The 21364-nt window shown below is 30.8% G+C and overlaps 2 protein-coding genes and 1 long non-coding RNA gene across 15 annotated transcripts in view; 1 reads left to right on the forward strand and 2 right to left on the reverse strand.

Annotated features, from left to right (window-relative positions):
• scb (scab) overlaps positions 1 to 2388 on the reverse strand; it is a 31710-nt gene extending 29322 nt beyond the window's left edge. For 4 of the 13 annotated variants that reach the window (XR_015837827.1, XR_015837822.1, XM_088263250.1 and 1 more), the window contains exon 1: positions 2230 to 2388. The gene's annotated coding sequence lies outside the window, so the exon portion shown is untranslated. Of the gene's footprint in view, positions 1 to 2043 lie in introns of all 13 variants that reach the window. The other 9 variants (XR_015837826.1, XR_015837821.1, XM_088263248.1 and 6 more) reach the window with 4 other exon arrangements.
• On the forward strand, positions 143 to 10162 carry LOC148307540 (uncharacterized). Its single transcript, XR_015837828.1, has 3 exons — positions 143 to 269; positions 8010 to 8082; positions 9850 to 10162. It is a non-coding gene; the product is annotated as an uncharacterized LOC148307540 (long non-coding RNA).
• On the reverse strand, positions 8078 to 20589 carry Arp5 (Actin-related protein 5). Its single transcript, XM_088263251.1, has 12 exons — positions 20345 to 20589; positions 20030 to 20195; positions 19155 to 19321; positions 18871 to 19062; positions 17332 to 17562; positions 15463 to 15584; positions 14900 to 14980; positions 14419 to 14610; positions 12797 to 12983; positions 11737 to 11890; positions 9601 to 9755; positions 8078 to 8492 (listed from the first exon to the last, which is right to left on the reverse strand). Exons 1-12 carry the CDS (start codon positions 20448 to 20450, stop codon positions 8167 to 8169), a joined length of 2079 nt encoding a protein of 692 aa, XP_088119377.1. The 5' UTR covers positions 20451 to 20589; the 3' UTR covers positions 8078 to 8166.
• Positions 20590 to 21364: the final 775 nt, after the last annotated feature.

A 21364-nucleotide genomic window follows, 5' to 3' on the forward strand; every position in this document is an offset into this window, starting at 1 on the left:
CCTCGTCACAACAGTGTACACGTTGTGCGGTCACTCAAGATCATGGTATGACAATGTTATGATGCCGTTATGGTTCACATTCATATAACCGTGACCTTCCTCTTTGTCTCAGCCAAGAACGTTTAGAACAAAATGTGTCATACAGAATTCACTTTCGTAAAGCTGCTTGATGATACAAGCGGGAAAACTGGTTTACAATGGAAGCTCAGGAATCTCGGAGCTTTTATTCAACGATCTGAAATATCTTCACTACATGGTTTTTATTTAAGGTATTTATAAATATTTTTGGTTTTTATATTGAAAATATTAACAACGAGCCTTGTTTTTGACGTTTATATTTACTCATTTGCTTTATTAGTTTTCTATTTACAGTTTGAGGGTAAATCGTAATTGTTTAGGTAACTTCGAATGCTCTTTTTAGTATTTTTTGGTTGAAAACAAAAATTCTTTATTTTACAAAAAATTCGAACTATTTTTTTAATAACAAAACAATAAAAATAATCTTTACTTTTATTCGTTAAATTAAAAAAAAATTAAAACATCGGTGCGAAACGTTTTGTATTATAATACCTGTATACAGTTAATAAGTATTGGTGATTTACAAAAAATTACGTTTTAATAACGCGGTGAAAATAATTTTGAGTTTGTTCACTAATAAGATTATTATTAACATTTGAAACACAAACTTCGTGGTTTTCCATTTTATTCTTTAACTTACTAATACATAATCAAAATTTGAACGTCCGTATGCAATCGATTCCCTGAACAGTTGGTGTGAAATCATTTTCTCTGAAATCATCATATCAGATAAACTTAAACGAGGGATAGGATGTAATTAAAAAAAAACTTATCTTATCTCTTCATTGAATTTAATATAATCGAAACTGTTGATAAATTAACTTCAAAATAATCATTATATAACACACTCCAATTTTTTTAAATCATGAACGCGTTATTCCAATAAGTAACTTATCATAATATATGATACCATATTATATTACAAAGAAAACAATATAATGCTACGTTTTGCTTAAGGGCCAGATCTCAAGTGTTCAAATCAGATTGCGCAGAGCCTCGACGTGTCCTTACGCTTGAATCTTGTAAAGAATTTATTTTGAAACCTTTTTTAGTTTTATATATATATATATATATATATATATATATATATATATATATATATATATATATATATATATATATATATATATATAAAAATATAAATATATATATATATATATATATATATATATATATATATATATATATATATATATATATATATATATATATATATATATATATATATATATATATATTATTACATATTTGTGTGTATATTTTTTTATATTTTTTTAATTCCTTACTTTTTGTTCACAGCTTTATAATTATTTCGAAGAAAAACTTATTTTATAAATGCAAAAACAATGTTTTAAGAAAAAAATCAATTACGTAAAATTTTACCTGGATTTAGAGAAAATAAATTATAATAATGTATCGGCTAGAAATGCTGTGTACTCGTATATTCAAATATGCCTAAAAGCGATCAATATAATTGTCAATTTATTTGCTACATAATGTCATCGATGCATATAAGAAACGTAGAAGTTACATAAACAAATTAATGACCACGCACAGCACATATTTACAAAAATGTTTTATTTTGGTTGTTAAACACAAAAAAAAATAGTTCACAGAAAATTATTGTAAATAATAAGAAATAATACAGTAATATTCTACAAATTACGTGTGATTTTATTTATATATTTTTTTGCCTATGAATTAATGCAGTGTTACATTCATCATTCTCTCGCTTATACTATAAATGGGTGAAATAAAAGAGTCCACGGGAGATGATAAAAATAAATGAAAAATCCTAATATGTTGAGCACTTTTAATGTTTCTTTGAAAGCTATATCGCGCATTTTCCGTTACATGAATATTTACATTTTTTTGTTTATTTAAAAAAAAAATTATATCCCCGAGGACTCTTTTACCTATTCACAGGTGTAAAATTGTTAATGATTAAAATATACTATTTTTTACATGTTGAAGTAACCGGGAATCGAACCGAGGATAAAAGCCAAACGTACTTATCACTACACTACAGAGATTTGAAAAGATGTCTTCACACTTACGCTTCCGTTAAATTCAAATAACTTTTTTACATTCGATTTATTTTAATACACAAAACACTTAAAACCGAAATTTATTTAACCACAAAAATATTACTTGTATATCCGTTTTATATTCCAAGAAAGGAAAATCCTGATGATATTGCTTTCAACGGAAGGAAAGTACGCGAAAAGTCACTAACTTGATATTTCTTAGTTGTGCCGGCAACTCACTGCGGTAGGAACGACCGCGGCCATCAGAATTTCGATGTTGACTGACGAAAAGCTATACCAACCAGTTTGCGTCCAAGTCAGCTACTCCAATACAATCAGTAAAAAAAACATCGTTTTATATATATATTTTATATATATATAAAACGATGTATATCTATTATTTTATATATCGTAAATTTATATAGGATAGAAGAGCCATAAGGGCTGAGGAAGTTTTATGAATACTATCCCAATGTAAAGTGTAAATTAGTACCTACGTAAATAATTTTTTAAAAGTTTTTTTTAAACATAAATTATAATCCTAAAATATGAAAATTTCAAGAATGGTACTCAAAAAACTGATCTAAGGGGTAGATTTTCGGAAAATCAATAAAAGTGAAAATATCTTGAAAACTAAGGCACTTTTACTGAGGTCATATTTTCATTTTTTGGTGAGTCATGAGGTGACCTAATACCCCTTAAAAGGAATATGAGACACCCTGTAGAAATATATATAGACACATTCTCGCAAGTGATATTCAACTCGACTCGACATGTCAATATATGAATATAATCCAAGGTATTGGTATAATGCATGATACAAAATGTAGGTTTATGTATTTTAAAAGATGGAAATTATTTTAAAAATAAATTAGATTTTTGTGAACGTAAAAAACAAAAAACTGTAAAAAGAATACCCTGTATTTGAAATTATATAATAAGAATATTATATAATACGAATATAATATAATAAGAAGGAATGTAGCTCACATATCAAATGTAACGTTAGTTATTTTTTAAATATTTTTATAAAAAAAATATGTTTGAAAAACACAAATTATTTAATTTACATAATAAGTACAGGGTGACCAGTGGCAGATTTATGCTTTCACTAGTAAAGAAAACAAAAACTATGGCTATTTATTACTTTTTTCATAAACGGAAAGAATACAGATTTTATTTTTGAAAGATGATATCGTCCACATGTGTGTCTTTGTAGTGCCTCAGCCACCATTGGGTCCAGATTAGGAAATTATCGTGATTTAAAAAAGGACAGCAGAATTGAACTTTTAGTGTAAATTCCCCTATTTAATTAGTAAGCTGGGTAAAGATAATGAAAGGATATTAGTAACAGGAAATAGTCATCACTTTTTTATCTACAGTTTCCGGTTGTATTCACAATCGTTCAAAGCTGTGTATATTCTGCAGCAAAATGTTTTTATTTATAACGTAAAAATATTATTATTTATTGCAAGGATGATAATAAAAATGAAGTTGACTCTTGACCACGAACGCTCTGTATCTATAAGAACGATATGACTACAGTAAAACCTCGATAAAACGGACTAATTAAGGGAAGGGGGTGTCGGTTAAAATCGGAAGTCCGTTATATAAAAATAGGTTTAAAATAAATAATAAAAATATATGAACACTATATTTAGATAAAGATAAACAATACAAAACACAAACAAATTTATATTTATTGTCTTCGGACACTATGTTGCTGTTTGATATCGACGCGCTTGCTTTCGATAATCTTGCTTTGGAAAAGGAATCAAGTTTTTTTTAGCATTTTAGAAGTTTAGAGACATAATTTATGATTATTGTGGCCGCTAAAAAATGTTTACATGCAGCGACACTTGAATTTAACCATGTATAATATTAACAAGGCAATTTTTGTATGTTATATCCGAAGTTCATTAAATAGAGGTCAGTTGTATCGAGGTTTTACTATATTTAGATAAAACTATATACATATTAACCACGAATGAGTAATTTGAAAAATGGTTTTTAAGATATTAATTAATTAATTAAAGACAATCCTTATTTCTAATGGAAGAGTTTAATCGAATAACAACAAATGTTTTTTTTTCAAATTATTACTATTACTTGCATTTTAAGGGATTATTTGCAATTGATTATGATTGACTATTATTTGCATTTGATTATGATTCCGCACAACTGTAGGAAGGATTTTTTTGTTATAAATTGTAAATTGTCTCACAAATTAAGTTAAAAATATGCTGGGCTATGGGGGATATCTTTGAAAAATTGTATTGTCTCCTTTAAAAAAACATTATTGTATGTCTCCTCTATAACGCGAGTTTTTGTGACATGTGTGGCTTTTGTTTCAAAGCCTTCAATTTATCAAGTATATTCGCCAGACTCGAAAACCCAGACACGCTGAATTAAATTTATAAAATCACATTATTTGACTATATACTGGCTATCCGAATTATTAAGATAAAATGTATTCACCATAATCGACTTCGTTCTTTGAATCATTATTAATCACAGTGCTACTGTGTATTTGATCGATATTGGCGGTCAAGCAAACCGGTCTAGCCGTCCACCTAACCGCAAAATTATAAAAAAAAGCATAAAGCATTACACGTGAATAACTGGAGTTTTTAAAATTTAAGCCGCAAGCAATTTTTTGTTTGTAAAAAGAAAATAAAACCGTTTTTAAACAAAATTGAAGTTATTTAAGGCCCAATATACGATAAATAGCTAACCTAACCTAGCCGCGAAATTATAAATAAATAAAAAACCTGAATAACAGGAGTTTTTTTTATTTAAGCCGCAATCAATTTTTTTGTTTGTAAAAAGAAAACACAACCGTTTTTAAACAAAATTGAGGTTGTTTAAAGCCATATATACGATAAATTGCAACTTAATTTTCTTTAAACCCAGGTTACATTTGACGTTGTTGATTTTTTTTTCTTAAAAAACCTGTTTTTTCTTCCAAACAAATATATGTATTGCAAAGAACAGAGTTGTTGAAAGGTAAGGAGTAAAAAGTAATGATAATAACCACAGAATTTTAGTAGTGTGTTGTCAATCATGAGTTTAATTGGTGAATGTAACACGTGTGTAAAGTGATCACTTAAACCAGCCTATGATGGTCGTAAGACCCGTGAATGCCCTGACTTCCATATTCTTCTTCATTTATGTTGAGATGTCAACCTTTTTTGTCCACCTCCGTAGTGTAATGGTCAGCACGCTCGGCTACCGTTCTGGAGGTCCCGGGTTGGATTCCCAGGGGGGTCAAATAAATAAAAGTGATCTTTTCACTCCTATATTTCTTCGATTACCCTGGACTGGTGCCTGAAGCGGAGGGCTGATCACCTTTCCTTCGTGTGTTTACGATCAAGATAACACTGCGTTTATATGATGCAGTGACCTATGCACCATTGGGGTGCGGATAAGGGTCAGGTTAGGTAGGTGTCAAAAAACAATAAAAAATAGTGATGTCAAAAAAAAAAGTTTTTCAGTTTTGATAAGACAAAGACAGCAAATTCTTAGTATTTAGCAGTCAAACTAAAGTCACCATGCTTATTCTTCAGCAATACGGACGTGTGTACATAATTATTGCGTATTTGTAACCGCAAATTTTCTGTATAAACAAGTGGTAATAATATTTTCCACACACAAAGTATGACTAAAACGGGTTTTAAATGTGTGAATCACAAACTTAAAATATCATTTAAAATTAATAATCCGAGGAAATAAAAATTGTGTTAAAAAACGTAAAAACTTTTTTTTTATTTGATATTTTTTTAATCTTCGAGGGTGGTATAAGTGATGAAATTTCAACTGTTTACCTCATGGCCGCGAAATAGGAAAAATAAAAAAGATACCAAAATGATGAAGAAGAATACAGAAGTCTGGGTATTTACAGGGATTATTACCTGTCAAAGGTTGTATATTTACAGGACCGGGTATTTGCAAGGCTTATGACCTGTCAACATTGGTTATCACAAAAAATATAAGGTGACTCTTTTCGAACAAATAGTATAATGGAATTTTAGTAATATTGAAAATGCAAAAATAGTAGTTCTACAGAAATTCAGGATAAAACAAATACAGTAAACCCTATAATGCTGAGATAGGTATCGCGTTATCGGAGGGGACGTTATAGGGAGGTGAATGTTTTTATTGTATTTTAATTTTAAATAACTCATTACAGTCATTTTCACTAGATTATCCCACCTGTTCCCAACACAGATTCAAATAAAAGCATATTTAATTAGCTAGAAGAAACTAAAATCCACTAAATGATCTATAAACCTTGTAAATAATAAGCAAGGTAATAATAAATGCTATTCCCATCTAAAAAAAGAGTTAAAACGTAAAAATACAATTTAAAACATTAACCCTTTATAAAATTCCCTTAGATAAAGGAGTACCTATGTCAACGTTGTAGGGGGATTTACTGTACATCGAAATGATGGATGTGGTTGATTTTAATGTGTATATATGTACACAAATAATGTAGAGAATATTAAAATTGGTATTTGTTTATGGTGAAGTGTGCAGATAAAACTCTCAAAGGTTATTTCAGTCCATTCTTTTATTCTGCCAATGATTCATTGTTTTCATTCATGCTACTGAAATATTGTAACATGTAATAAAATGATAAAATAATGCAATTCTAGATTAAAGTATATAAAATGTATTCAATCTATCTTACTGAAAACCACAATAATTATAAAGCAGAGATAATAATGACGATTCAACACTGCTGTTTTGTTCTAAATAGTTGTCGTTATAAAACAAAGATAACATCTCATTAATTTTGTTTTTTAATTTAATTTTAAAGTAAAATGTTTTCTCCGATTCCGCGGCTTCACATGTTAACCGATGCTTTTGATAGTGTAGATTTATTTAATATACTGTTATCCACCTTGAAGTCTGTACTTCTCAGCATTTCTACTCCATGTTATAATAGATAAATTTAAACATCGTGTTTCACTCTCTCTCGGTGCTCGCTGACAGTGTGTGAAGGAGACATGTATTTATCAGTGCTTGCTATTTGTTATTTTATTATTACTTTATTTTTAAGACTTTTTGTTTCTCTATTAGTGTATTCATTAGTGTATTTTGATATTAGGTACTGTATAAATGTAATATGTTAAAGGCTTTAGCCGTTCAATAAATAAATAAAAAAAAATATTCAGGACCTATTGAATACCAAATTAAGTGCATTTGTAAACTATGTGTTTTATCCAGTTAATATTTCTTTATTCTATGTTGTATTTATTTAAAATATAATAAAATAACAACCATACTGTTTTTTTCATTTTATTTGACCAGTGACCGGGTTTCGTTGTAACCGACATCATCAGACTGGTGATGTCGACTGGCAATATATACAGTGGCATGCACAGAGAATTAATTAGGGTGGGTAGTAGAGGTAGGTATAAGTGATTTTTTTCACTCTAATATTTATTCAATATTACCCTGGACTGGTACCTGAAGCGGAGGGCTGATCACCTTTCCTTCATGTGTTAACGATCAAGATAACAACACTGTGTTTATATGATGCAGTGCCCTATGCACCATTGGGGAGCGGATAAGGGTTTGAAGAAGAAGAAGTAGAGGTAGGTAGTAAGGTAAGCTAGGTACTACTTAGTAAGGTAGGGTAGGTACTGGTTGCGTTTTTATATGTCACGCGGGTAAGTTAGAACAGGCACTGCTTTTCTGCCTAAGTGGAATGCACGCCCCTGGATATGTATCGAGGAATAAAATAAACCGCAATGAAAAGATAAACCGCCGACTGTTACTAACCTAATAATAATGTAGAGTAAAACATAATAACGAAATAAATTCTACGTTTTTTTCTATCACTAGCCATGGTAACTGTATTATGAGTGACTCAAAATGACTTGTCTTCTTCCAAAGGTACCCGGGGAAGTTAAACAGTTGACTACGTCTCATGCATGAAATAACTATAATAATCAACAAAACAATACAGGTAATAAACTTATTTATTAGCTTTTATTTCTTTTTATATTTCTAGCATTACAACTTCACATAAATAAATAAAATAAAATAATGATTAAATATCGATGATCTCCTCTTTGATTACGTTTCCGTCAATCGCCGGCAACATAGCCGGGTCAATAGTGGGCAACATAGCTGGGTCAATACATGGCGCAGGGCTCTTGAAATAGTGGTTACTGGCATAATGCTCCTTCAAGTATTCTCCCCCGAGTTCCGAGTACTCCTGCCGAGTGATGAGGTACTCGGAGAGCTGGTCCTGGCAAGCCAAGTCTCGCGCTCCTCTCCAGGCATCCAGAGAAGGGTCGGACGCCATGTTGACTTGGTGGGAAGTTTGGAACGGTCGTATTTCGAGGAGTTCGCGCGATAGACGTTCCTTAAATCCTGGGAAAATACAACATCCTGTTACTAAGCACGCAAGAAAAAACATCACCAACTTACGTTTGTATATTATTATGAAGTCAACGGGTGTATGTAAATATCAACCATTTACCTGTGGAACATTGCAAATGTCAGGATCATTAATTTGTATAAAACAAATATGGTATAAGCATAATCCGTAGAAAAAAAAATAACATACACTTTGTATCAAAGGAGATTCATTTGCTCCAAACAGTACTTTTTTGAAACATGCATAATTTTTTTTAAGGTAGATTTATTAAAACAAGACGATGTAACGTACATTAAAGAAAAACACCTCCCAGTATAAAAAAATATATAAACACTTAAAGAACTACAATATCAGAATGCAGAAACAAATCAAACAAAATCTATAATATACATACCACATTTTGTAAAAAAAACTTTGAATATTGCGCAACAAAACTATAGACCCATAGTCATTATATAAGAAACCGGCATATTGATAAATAAATAAAAACTATCAAAAAATTGATTTAAAAAAAGGTAGATAGAAATTAACTTTATTGCGCCATTCAACCACAGCATCCATAATTACACGACTCATGACAGATTAATAACAAATTGATAATTGATTAAACATTTATTGTATTTAATATATCGTGGGTGTACTGGCAATAAACGTTAACTCGAAAATATGCAATTTTGACTTAATGATGTATATTACAAAGTTTTCAACATTCTATAAACTGGCAAAATACAATAAGTAGTTTGAAACGTCATATTTCTGTGGTTTTAAAAGTAAATTCAACTTTAAATGTAATAGCGGGTATTTTATTTAGACTAAAAGCTTTAAATAACAAGGATTATTCTAAAGGGGATTTTAGAGTTAACGTTTTTTGCCAGTATACCCATGTTATATTTAACAAATGTGGCCTGGGCATGGAAGATACATAACTGAAACTGAAGATACAAATGTATGATAAAAATAAATAAATAAATTGCTTCAGGTAAACATAGTATAAATTAAGATCTACCAATAAGCGCCCTTGAGATGATTTGTCCTGTCCTGAAAAAACAGCATTATATAAATTGGAAATCATGTTATGAGTATCTATTTTTGTATCCCTACCTGAAAACTTGGCACAACCACCAGTGACAAACACATTGTTGGCCATTGCGAGTTGGTCTTCATAGCTGAACTGCTTCAGAACATACTCCAACGTCTCAGCACACCCGGCTTCGATATTGCCCATCATAGAAGGTTGGAACAACAGTTCTGGGGCCCTGATGACACAAAGTACAACTGCCAATTATTACTATGTATTGCTGATTTAAAATGTACTTTCCATAACATGTTTGATTTTTTATTATTATGTAGGTATACTACAGGCAGGTGAGTGGCAGGCTTCCGGGAGAGGCTGATGAAGAGCTCCAACCTCATCATAAAGCGGCTTGTGGAGCACAGATGGGGGCTGGACATGTGGCGGCACTGGAGCACAGTGCTGCGTTTGTCAGCGAGCTAATGTTCATCTACATCTCTCCAATTTTTTTAAAAAAATTTTCTTTCACTCTCTTATTTGTTTATTATTTTTAATTTCATTGTATAAAAAAAAATTGTAAAACATATATGGCTGACTAAGTATTGCACCCACCACTTAGTCAAGCTGGAATAAAGAGTTATTATTATTATACACAGTTTGTTTTGAATACTGAAAGCATTAACTTTGTGGATCATATTGATATATTATTTTGAGAAATAAAAAGACTTTGTGTTTTGATCCACTCACATTTTTATAAACCAACTAGTTTCGGCAACAACCTGTTGCCCTCTTCAGGGTTTAATTTATGACTTTATTTTTTTATTTTTTTTTATTTTTTTAAATTTAATTTATGAATTTATGTTAAGTCATAAATTAAACCCTGAAGAGGGCAACAGGTTGTTGCCGAAACTAGTTGGTTAATAAAAATGTGAGTGGATCAAAACAGACTTTTTATTTCAAATAATATATATACAGTTTGTCCCCCTCCATAGTGTAATGGTTAGCGTGTTTAGCTACCATTCTGGAGGTCCCGGGTTCGATTCCCAGGGGGGTGATAATAAATATTTGTGATTTTACACACTAATATTTATTTAATATTACCCTGGACTGGTGCCTGAAGCATAGGAGTGATCACCTTGCCTTCATGTAAGTAATAATCAAGATAACACTGCGTCAATACGATGCAGTGCGCTATGCACCATTGGGTGCGGATAAGGGTTAGAAGAAGAAGAAGAATATACAGTGGTCCTCTACTTACGTGATTTTGACTTACGTGAATTCGCACTTACATTAATTAAATATTTTTTCTCAAGTTGTTTGTTTACATAAACTATTGTATTGATGAAAAAGTAAGAGAGAGAAAGAATAGAGGAATATTAATAATCAATAATTAGTTTGTGCTTAAACATAACTATGTTTTTACACATAAATAAAATTATATATGTCGCTCACTCCTTTCAAGAACGTCATAAATCAAAAATCATAAATTTTCAGTTGTGCATGTTTTTGGAATGCCCAGAAAATGTACTACATATATCCCAGCAAAAGAGGTAATTTTTTAACTTAATATTTACCCGTTACAGGGCAGAAAGTGTTGTTTTTGCATTTTGAATAAAAGGTATTGTTTAATTATTTTTTTAAATATACTTAACATTTTTCAAATATGTAGTGGAAAAATCTTCAGGTTTAACCTAAAAAGATCTGTTGCACAGTAAAAAGATCAGTAAGTGGCTTGATATGTATTTTTAATACATTGCATTATATTTTTGAACTTTAAAAACGTTCTCCTGAAAAATCAAGTTTTTTGATTTATGACGTTCTTGAAAGGAGTGAGCAATGTATCTGATTAAATAATTATTTCTAAAAACAATATTTTACTAAATAAATACATGTAGATCTGTTCTATTTTCACACATATACTTTTATCCTTTGAAACTAGCGCATATTATTACACATCATATATTTTTTTTAAATAATTTTGTTTTGTTTAATTAAATTTGAAAATAATTTTTTTTACCTACACGAAAACCTTTGGAACGAATTAATCGCGTAAGTAGAGGACTTACTGTCAAATACTTTGAAAATTGGAAAATATGCATTCAAAATATGGAAACAGATTTGTGAATTAATAGTGACTGTGACAGTTATGTAAAAGTTATTTTTTTAATGCGTCAAATATATTTGCAAGCTGAAGAAAAAAAAACATCAATAAGTATGAATCTAACCTCAATCTCTCGATACCAACATGAAGTTGGTGAGCTTCAGAAACTCCACCTCCCTCTCCTCCTGCGCCGCCACCAAACAAAGGATCATATTCCCTCAGGACGTTGTCTATTTCCAGCAATTTTTCATTTTCTGCATCCGAATCAGAATCGTTTCCTGAAAAGAAAATAAATATATCCATAGTGTATTTATAGATTTGGCATTTAATTTGTAAAACTCCATTTAAATTTATGTATTAAATGTTAAATCCAACACTGATTTTTAAGTCTACGAAGTTGTATCTTATTTTGTCACAAAATTGATTTTTATGTGCTTTTTTTAACAATAAAATACAACTTGTAGACTGAAAATATCAGTGTTTGATTTAACATTTAATACAAATACACAAAATATAAAATATAAAAAATAAATATAAAAAATCAAGACACACACATGTTGCTGCACTAAGGAAAAAATATTATATTGGAGTAGTTGGCAAATAAGTCCACCTCCGTAGTGTAATGGTCAGCACGCTCGGCTACCGTTCTGGAGATCCCGGGTTCGATTCCTAGGGGGCGTCAAATAAATATGTATAAGTGATTTTTTCACTCTAATAGTTTTTCAATATGATCCTGGACTGGTACCTCAAGCGGAGGGCTGATCACCTTTCCTTCATGTGTTTACAATTAAAATAGCACTGCGTTTCAGTGCCCTATGCATTATTGGAGTGCGGATAAGGGTTATAAAGAGAGAAAGAGAGATAGTTGGCAAATCATCACTTTTTACTAAATTTCCAAAAAAATACCTATTACATGAATTAATTAATTATGCGCACGCTCTAGCACCAATACAAATATTTATTTATAATATTTCTAATATTTTTTAATAATTCAATAAGACCCTGGACTGGTACCTGAAGCGGAGGGCGTATAACCTTTGCTTTATGTGTTCATGATCAAGATAACACTGCGTTTATATGGTGCAAAGCCTTGTGCACCATTGGGGTGCGGATAAGGGTTTGAAGAACTGAAGAACAATGTACAATGAGTAATAAGGAGATCAAAGCAATACATGTTTGCTCACCTTCTCGGCTGATGGTCTTGTAAACGTCCCAGTCTTCGTCCCTCATGCCGAAGTCGTCGTTCTCCTTCTCCTTCTTGGCGAGGTGGGAGATGAGTCGCATCCTCTCCTGGGCAGCTGCGGTGCGGCGCCGGGCCATGTCCAGGCGGCGCTGCTTGCGAGAAAACTTGGCCGACAGGATATCGGAACGCTGCATACCATAAACAGTGCATCACTCAAACATGTACCACACAGCCAAAAATTGACAAAATTCACATTCAGCATTTTAAATTTTTTATTAAATGCAAGATAAAGTTGTCCCTTATCGTTAGGTATTATGAAGGTATGCTTATGCACATATATATATATATATATATATATATTTATATATATATATATATATTTATATATATATATATATATATATATATATATATATATATATATATATATATATATATATATATATATATATATATATATATATATATATATATATATATATATATATATATATATATATATATATATATATATATATATATATATATATATATATATATATATATATATATATATATATATATATATATATATATATATATATATATATATATATATATTTATATGTATGTAATATTACACTAGTTGTGTTGAAATAATAAATATTGCACTATTAAAATTACACCACTTTTGATTACCGGTTATCTTATATATATATATATATATACATATTTATATATATATATATATATATTTATATATATATATATATATATATATATATATATATATATATATATATATATATATATATATATATATATATATATATATATATATATATATATATATATATATATATATATATATATATATATATATATATATATATATATATATATATATATATATATATATATATATATATATTTATATTTATATGTATGTAATATTACACTAGTTGTGTTGAAATAATAAATATTGCACTATTAAAATTACACCACTTTTGATTACCGGTTATCTTATATAATCTTTTTGTGATAAGTATACCATGCTTGCATAGCACTTTACTTTATTAATCAACAATATCATTTTTTATATGAATTTATCAGTACTTAAGGTTAAGATTTTTTTTTAATTACGCCATCAGTACTTTTAAAATGTTTCAAAATAAATAATGCACTTGAAAAAGTTGTTATGATAGTAAATTACACAAAGGTTGGGTGGTCGGTCATACTGGTCAAATGTTCTTTTCGCAAATTAAAGATGAATGAGAGGAAAACATATGAAATATATATATGATACTGTTCTTTAACCATACTCCAATGTCCGTACTCCTACTCATACTTCAATGTTATTTATTGTTTCTGCATTCACTTTGTGGTAAAAGACATGATTAAATTATAAATCAGACACTTGTTTCTTACCATTTAAGTATTATATTATTACGACTAGTTTCGGAAACTAGAGATGCTTCCATCTACAGGTTTAAATATAAACTCATTTTTAATATAAACATAGTTCGAACCCGTATGTGGAAGCATCTGTAGCTTCCAAAACTAGTCGTAACAATATATAATAATCAAGAGGTAATAAACAAGTGTTTTATTTATAATTTCTTGTACTTCAATGTTTTCAATTACCTTCTTTTTAAATTCCTCTAGCCAAGAGGAGAATGCTGCAGGATCTGAAGGAGGTTGGTATTTACTGTTTCCGGCAACAGCGCTAGTCTTTTCGTCCATAATCATTAATCCTGATTCATTTTCATTAGTGGCAGCGGCAACTATTTTCTGACGGATTTTTTCAATCCTGGTGTTAAGTAGACTGATCTGACGCTGTAAAAATAAACAAATCTTTAAGTTTATTATACTGTTAATTAAAGAAAAACACTCACATTTATAGAAAAATCCACTGGGAAAAACTACACAGGGAACATATGATCCCTTTTTTTATGTACTTCACAGTCTCATTTCAATAAAATGAAAATAATTGATACAAGCGTAAATTTATAAACATTTTTTAAAGATATTCAAAATCACATATCATGACAAACGATATGTTATTTTTGGGAAAGCAGTATTGAAAAAAAAGAGGAATGAAAAGTCTTAGTGAAATGATTTGTACCTGAAGTTCTTCATAGTTTTTAATATCAAAAGCCTGGATTGCTCGGTCAAATTCTTCTTCTTCCCCTTCTTCTAATAAATCCTGCAAGGGAGAAAATAATTAAACGACTGCAAAATCTTGGAAATATTTGAGTGGTAAATTGATGATTTTATTTTTATTCCCCAATATCAAACACCACTAATTGTAATATTATAATTTGAGTATGTCAGAACTGGAATGTGAAAGTTAATGCTTTAAATAAATAGGTAGTGTAAATAATATTAAAATTATTTTTATTCATTAAAAAAAATATACATATATATATTTTTTTGGTAACTTTTAACTGACAGTAAGGATCTAAATCAGGTCTAAAAATGACAGTCATCAGATATAAAGGTCAAGAAGTTAAGTTAAAGTAAACTGCGTAATTAAAGCGTTAACTTCCACATGGAGTTCTTGCCCAGGACCTAATTGTTTGATATCTTGCTGAAAGTTACGATATATATATATTTTTTTCAAAATCAAAAGCATTTCAGAAATTGCATGTGAGAAAATACTTAATTGTAATTCCTATTACATTATACCTGTAATGCCAATAGCTGATTAAACTGTTCTTCATCTTCGGCTAATTTTTCTTCCCGCTTCCTAGCATTGATATCCATTAGCCGTTTAGCCATCTCTTTTTTTCTTTCTTTTTGAACCTCGACTGCAAGAAATACATTGGAAACATTGGATTAAAACATATGTAATTAACCACCCTACCTTCGGGTTATTTTCAGACATATTTTTTATAAATAAGCAAAAAATCACAACGTTTGTTGTCACAAAATATTGTCAGGTATGAAACCTGACAAAAATTTGTCAGTGTATCCGGTATGCATTAAATATTTTTGGAACAGATATCTTTTCTCGTGTAGGTCGTACGGGTTAGCGCGGGATGGTGAAGAAAAACCGCGCGTATCACGTACATTCACATGTGTAGGGCGGTTAACAACTTAATTTTGCAATACTTTTGAATGAAAATTTTGACGGGAGATTATTTTAAAATCAATAATTGATACACTATTCTTCTATTTTACAGACTTACAGTTCTTATACCCAAATGAATTAATGAAATTTGTATTCATATAACAACACTACGGACGAGAAAGGTATTTCTACGCGTTCGGTCAATTGATGCTTAAGGACAGGAAGGGTACTTTTACCCTTTGCGCTAACCCCATTTCAAAGGTAGAAAAGAAGAAATGACATATTTAATGTTTTTATATGAATATCATATCCCAAATTCTTTGTTAAGGTCTCAACAATACGTACATAATTATCAAATCCCATCGCCAGCAGTCCGTAGGCTTAAAAAACACCCGTCCGAAATGTGTTAATTTTATTATAACCTTGACATCCCTGTATTTTTATTTTTTCTTTATAAAAAAATCTGCAATACTTTTTTTATGAATTTTACTTTGATTTATGTGACAATAAATCAATACACTTATGCGTCAAAACAATCTTATTTAATGTGAAAACCAAAAAAAAATATTACATAATAGTGTACACAAACGTATCTGTGTTAATGTTGGCTCCACTGTTTTATAGGGGACTGAATTTGACAGTGAAAAAAATTTAAAAAGCTAGAATTTTTCTGGAGTTCTTGAATGGAGTATGTTTTGCTGTTAGGCTTCTATAAAATGTCATAATTTACTTTGTTGCAATAATGTTAGCAACACCACTAACAAGTCTAATTCTCTAGCGTCCTTGAGTGGTCTTCTAGGCCTCGCGTACCCTGGGCTATGTGACCATTGATATCAGTGTCATAGCAGATAGAGAGGGCGAATGGTGCTTTTCCAGCGCCATAAAACTGGACACACCCAGCTTAGGGAAGGTAGCCCCGACAGAAAATCCTCCAGAAAAGGCAAGGGAAAACCACTAGACATATCGCTCAGTCCTTTCAAGAACGTCATAAATCCAAAATCATCAATTTTCAGTTGTGCATGTTTTCGGAATGCCCAGAAAATGTACTATATCCCAGCAAAGGAGGCATATTTTTAACTTAATATTTACCCGCTACAGGGCAGAAAGTGTTGTTTTTGCATTTTGAAGAAAAGTATTGTTTAATTATTTTTTTAAAATATACTAAATATTTTTCAAATGGAGAAAAAACCTTAGGGTTTTACCTAAAAAGATGTCTTGCACATTAAAAAGTTCAATAAGTGGATTGATATTTATTTTTAATACATTGTATTATATTTTAAAACTTTAAAAACATTCTCCTGAAAAATCAAGTTTTTTGATTTATGATGTTCTTGAAAGGTGTGAGTGATATCTCCCCAGGACATCAATATGTAAGAGGAGTGCCATGGTGATCACTAACGTTGGGGGGACTTGACAAGGCACATGAAGAAGAAAAAAATTATGTTCTACGGGTAAGTCTATCAAAGGATAAGGTTCATGTTTACTTGACAGGTTGGGGTTTGCGATGGGCAGAGAGTACGGCAGCTGTATCTTCCTGACATTGGCGTCGTAGTGCTCGGGATCCGTCCACCTCTTCATCTCCTCCTGGTAGTGCACAGCAATGTGACCGTGCTCCAGCAGCAGTTCCTCGGCACGAGACGGAGTGATGGCATTCAGATGCACCGGGTACTTGAGCTGGAGGAGCTTGTGGAGATACGTAACTATTTGGAATCCGCCTGAGAAGGAATCAAAACTCAACTGCAATTGGTATTTCAGCACAAAGTTGGTAATTTCAAATTTGGAAATCCGTCTCGAGAGACTTGTGCACATTATCAGTGTTCAGTGTCGGTTGTATGTAACCCTGAGTGCCCTAGCCGTTGCTGTTATTCTCCTTAATCAACACTACCTACTTTCCTTCATCCTTTTCAGTATAGCATAATTTCGGAACTAAGTGGTTTGTTTTTGAAAATAGGAATCAAGTTTAGGATTGGGGGGCAACCTAGAAATTTTCACTTAGAATTCATTATCAATAAGTGTAATATTAAAAAAATATATATGTATAATGCACAATAAAAATAAAATAATAATAAAAATTTATTTTATTTGTCACGTGTTTTTTATTAAAAATCCATCGACTAGTTGGCATTACTTGGTTTAAGTGGCTAAAGTCTGTCTTTTAGTCAGAAGTAGGCTACTAGTCACCGATTAGTCGGCCAAAAGAGAATTTTAAACTTCTGACAAGACACATTGTAACATTTGAAGCTAACATTAGGTTGAACACGCCATTTCAGTGATAGCAATATGTCAGTGGGTTAATAATGGGTTAAATTATATCGCATATGGGAGTCAGCTTGCGTTAAGGCCAAGTATTCGTTAAGTCACAACTTTATTTTCTCTAAATCCAGGTGACATTTTACGTAAATGATTTTTTTATAAAAACATTGTTTTTGGATTAAAAAATAAGTTTTTCTTTTAAATAATTATATGGTTTTGAAAATAAAAGAGTTATTGAAAGGTGAGAAGCCAAAAAAAATATGTAAAAATATATTTTTCATGTATATTCTAAAAAACAAGTGAGCACACGACCAGCCCTGAGCGTGGCTGAACGTATTCTAATTTGAGCGCTTGAGGCAAGCTTGAGATCTTAGCCTTAAGTAGTAAAATTAATTTTGGTAAAATTTGTAAGGGTATACATATTGTGTCCTTGTGAGGAGATCATGAAGTATCTCTCTGAAGCTGGCAATGTGTGCAAAAATAAATATACCTTTGCAAAACAGCATAAAAGTATAAAATTGTATTACAAAACTATCAAAATATTTGAAGTGTCTCACTTCTTGTTTATTACTCTATGTTACCTGAATACAGCACTAATGAAAATTTAAGTAAAAACTGAAAATACATTGAAATGAACTCCGTATGGTCACAATTTTTTTTAAAGATACAATATTTCAATTTAATTACAATATCTGTTTGATATTAGCAGTTCAAAAATGGTTCGTATTCAACAATCATGATTTTCCGGGCAGCAATTTGTGTAATCTTACCTATATTAATCCTCCTAGCGTGTTTCACAATAGTTTCCCCTTTTATTACTGGAATGATGTGTGTCGAGTGGTAGCCACAGTTGATGATCAATCCCGTATCTCCAACATTGTTATGGAAAAAGGAAAATAGCGCATCCACACCGTAAGTCAAGGAAGGTACCCCGTAACACTCGAATAACAGCTCTGACATCACTAAAATGATAACATTATACGATAATAAAATTTTTGATATCATTCATTTATTTTTACACAGCATCATTCATCTTCAAGTTCCAAGATCTTACACTGTCTGCAGTAGTTAGGGTTGACGAATGCTTCGGTTATGACAACAGGGTGGTTCACACATCCATCTGTGTTTATCCCGAGTCGGCTGAATGTGTAATCAAATACTTGTTCCTGGGCCTCAAAATGTGTCACCACATTGCGATCAAACTGTGTTTTTAGTTGAAAACTAAAAAAAATAACATTTCAAATTACTTATTTTATCAACCGAATTTCTGTGTTGAGGTACAATTCTTGGCATTTATTAACCACTTAAGATTCGAATTTTGGCGAGAAAATTCGTCAGTGCAGGAAATCATCACCATACTCAAAACAGGACTACCCGAACACTGCTCGGGTTGATAAATAAAAACAAAGTTATAAATATATTTGGCTCGGGCAAATCAAGTTGGAATACGATTTGCCCAAGCAGCACTCGGACTCATCAATGCGATACAAACTCCTTGCCTGAACTGGGAACCGGTTAAGGTACAATTTCTTAGCATTTATTAAAACATTACATAATTTGTTCAATGAATTGCCGTAATCCGTTAAAGATGAAGCAAATGCATGATGTAACTATACCAGTAAATACACAAAAATACCAGCATCCACGACGTGAATTGAACTGAAATAATGAATTGAATTTTCTGCTTTAAGATTCATTTAACAATGGAAGTAAGTGTCGCGTTGTTTTTGTGGTTAGTGTTGCTGACTCTTGAGTCAGAGTTTCTCGCTTCGAACCCACTCTACCACAATTTAATGTCTATTTCTAATAATGAGCCGCTTAGGCTCGCAGAAATAGTATGAAATTTAAGTATTTTTATAAATAATAAAAAAAAACAAAAAATATTTCTCTTATAATTTAAAAAAAATTATATTTATTGAGATTTTTTACCGTACAGCTTCGATGTTCAAAATATCATTTCCGATTTGTATTGGCGGTGTAACAGGAGGTTCACTATCCTTTTTCCCTCGTTCCTTTCGAGGTTTGGCTATCAGGTTCTTGAATATTAGCAGTGGATCTGAAGACGTCGCCCAACCGGCTCGACACTGATAGGATCCTTTAAAACAACAAGCATTTGTTTAATGTTTCCACATTCTTTATTTCAGTATTTAAAGAGAGCAATATCAAAATTTTAGAAGTAAGTGCAATCATCAAAACAAACAAGATTTTAAATATTATGAATATGTTTATAGTTTTAAATATTACCATTATCAATAACGAGAGGAATGTTTCCATCTCTTAAAGATTGGGTATATTCGTGAACGATGTCGGGTACTGCTTTAGAATCTTTTAGTTCCAAAATGTTACTCATATTGTTTGTAACAATTATAGCTCCAATTAGAAATTTCTTTCAAGAAACTTCGTATCAATTCCTTTACCGGCAGCAAATAGGTTATGTCAAAACCAAAATTATTTACTAATAATAGACAAAACAGCATCTGTCCCTTTACCTGTCAAATGAATTAAATAAGTAAGTACTCACCATAGACACTTTATTACTGTCAGTACTGCTTTAAACCGGGGTAGTTTGTTTCGCACGATTTAATCCTGTACACCTTGACTACTTGTACCAAAATCCGATATATCCGCTTTCGGTACACTAGCGAAAAATACCGGATCCGTCGGGTCCGATGTCATGATTTATAAAACTATCAGATATATTTTGGACAGTTTGTAAAAGATTTCTTCAGAGTTATTCAATAAATTCGATTTATCCTTTTATTTTTTGTTCAATACTTAAAGAGAAAATATTTAAACTACTTTTAGAGAAAAACAAAGTACAATTTTATTTCCGCAAAACTGAGTTGTGTAAAGCTGTAATATTCTTCAAATAGATATATTTTTACGAGTCAGTGCTAATCAACAATATGCAATAAATTGATACAAATATTGCATAACTAAAAAATAAATATATTTGTTATTCCAATTAGGTCAGCAACTCATTTAATTTGCAGTGTTACGCACGGTGATCACTGTAAGAATACAGCTAGTAAAAATTTCATGATCACGAAAAACATCAAAATACACACAAATCACATGAAAACATATTACGCTTTATCGGAAGTGTTTAAAAAAACATATTTGCTATTGCATAGGTTTGACAAAGTTGTAAAGTGCTTGCTAATTCCGTTATGTGATAAAATCAATCAGTATCGTTGAAGACAGCGCGGTGTAAGTTTACATATCTATGCTTTAATATAAATCTTACGAAAAGTGTTGAATATG

Source organism: Brachycentrus maculatus, unplaced genomic scaffold, assembly GCF_059751285.1.
Source record: "Brachycentrus maculatus isolate JH-2025_06_01 unplaced genomic scaffold, ASM5975128v1 h1tg000197l, whole genome shotgun sequence".
NCBI lineage: Eukaryota > Metazoa > Arthropoda > Insecta > Trichoptera > Brachycentridae > Brachycentrus > Brachycentrus maculatus.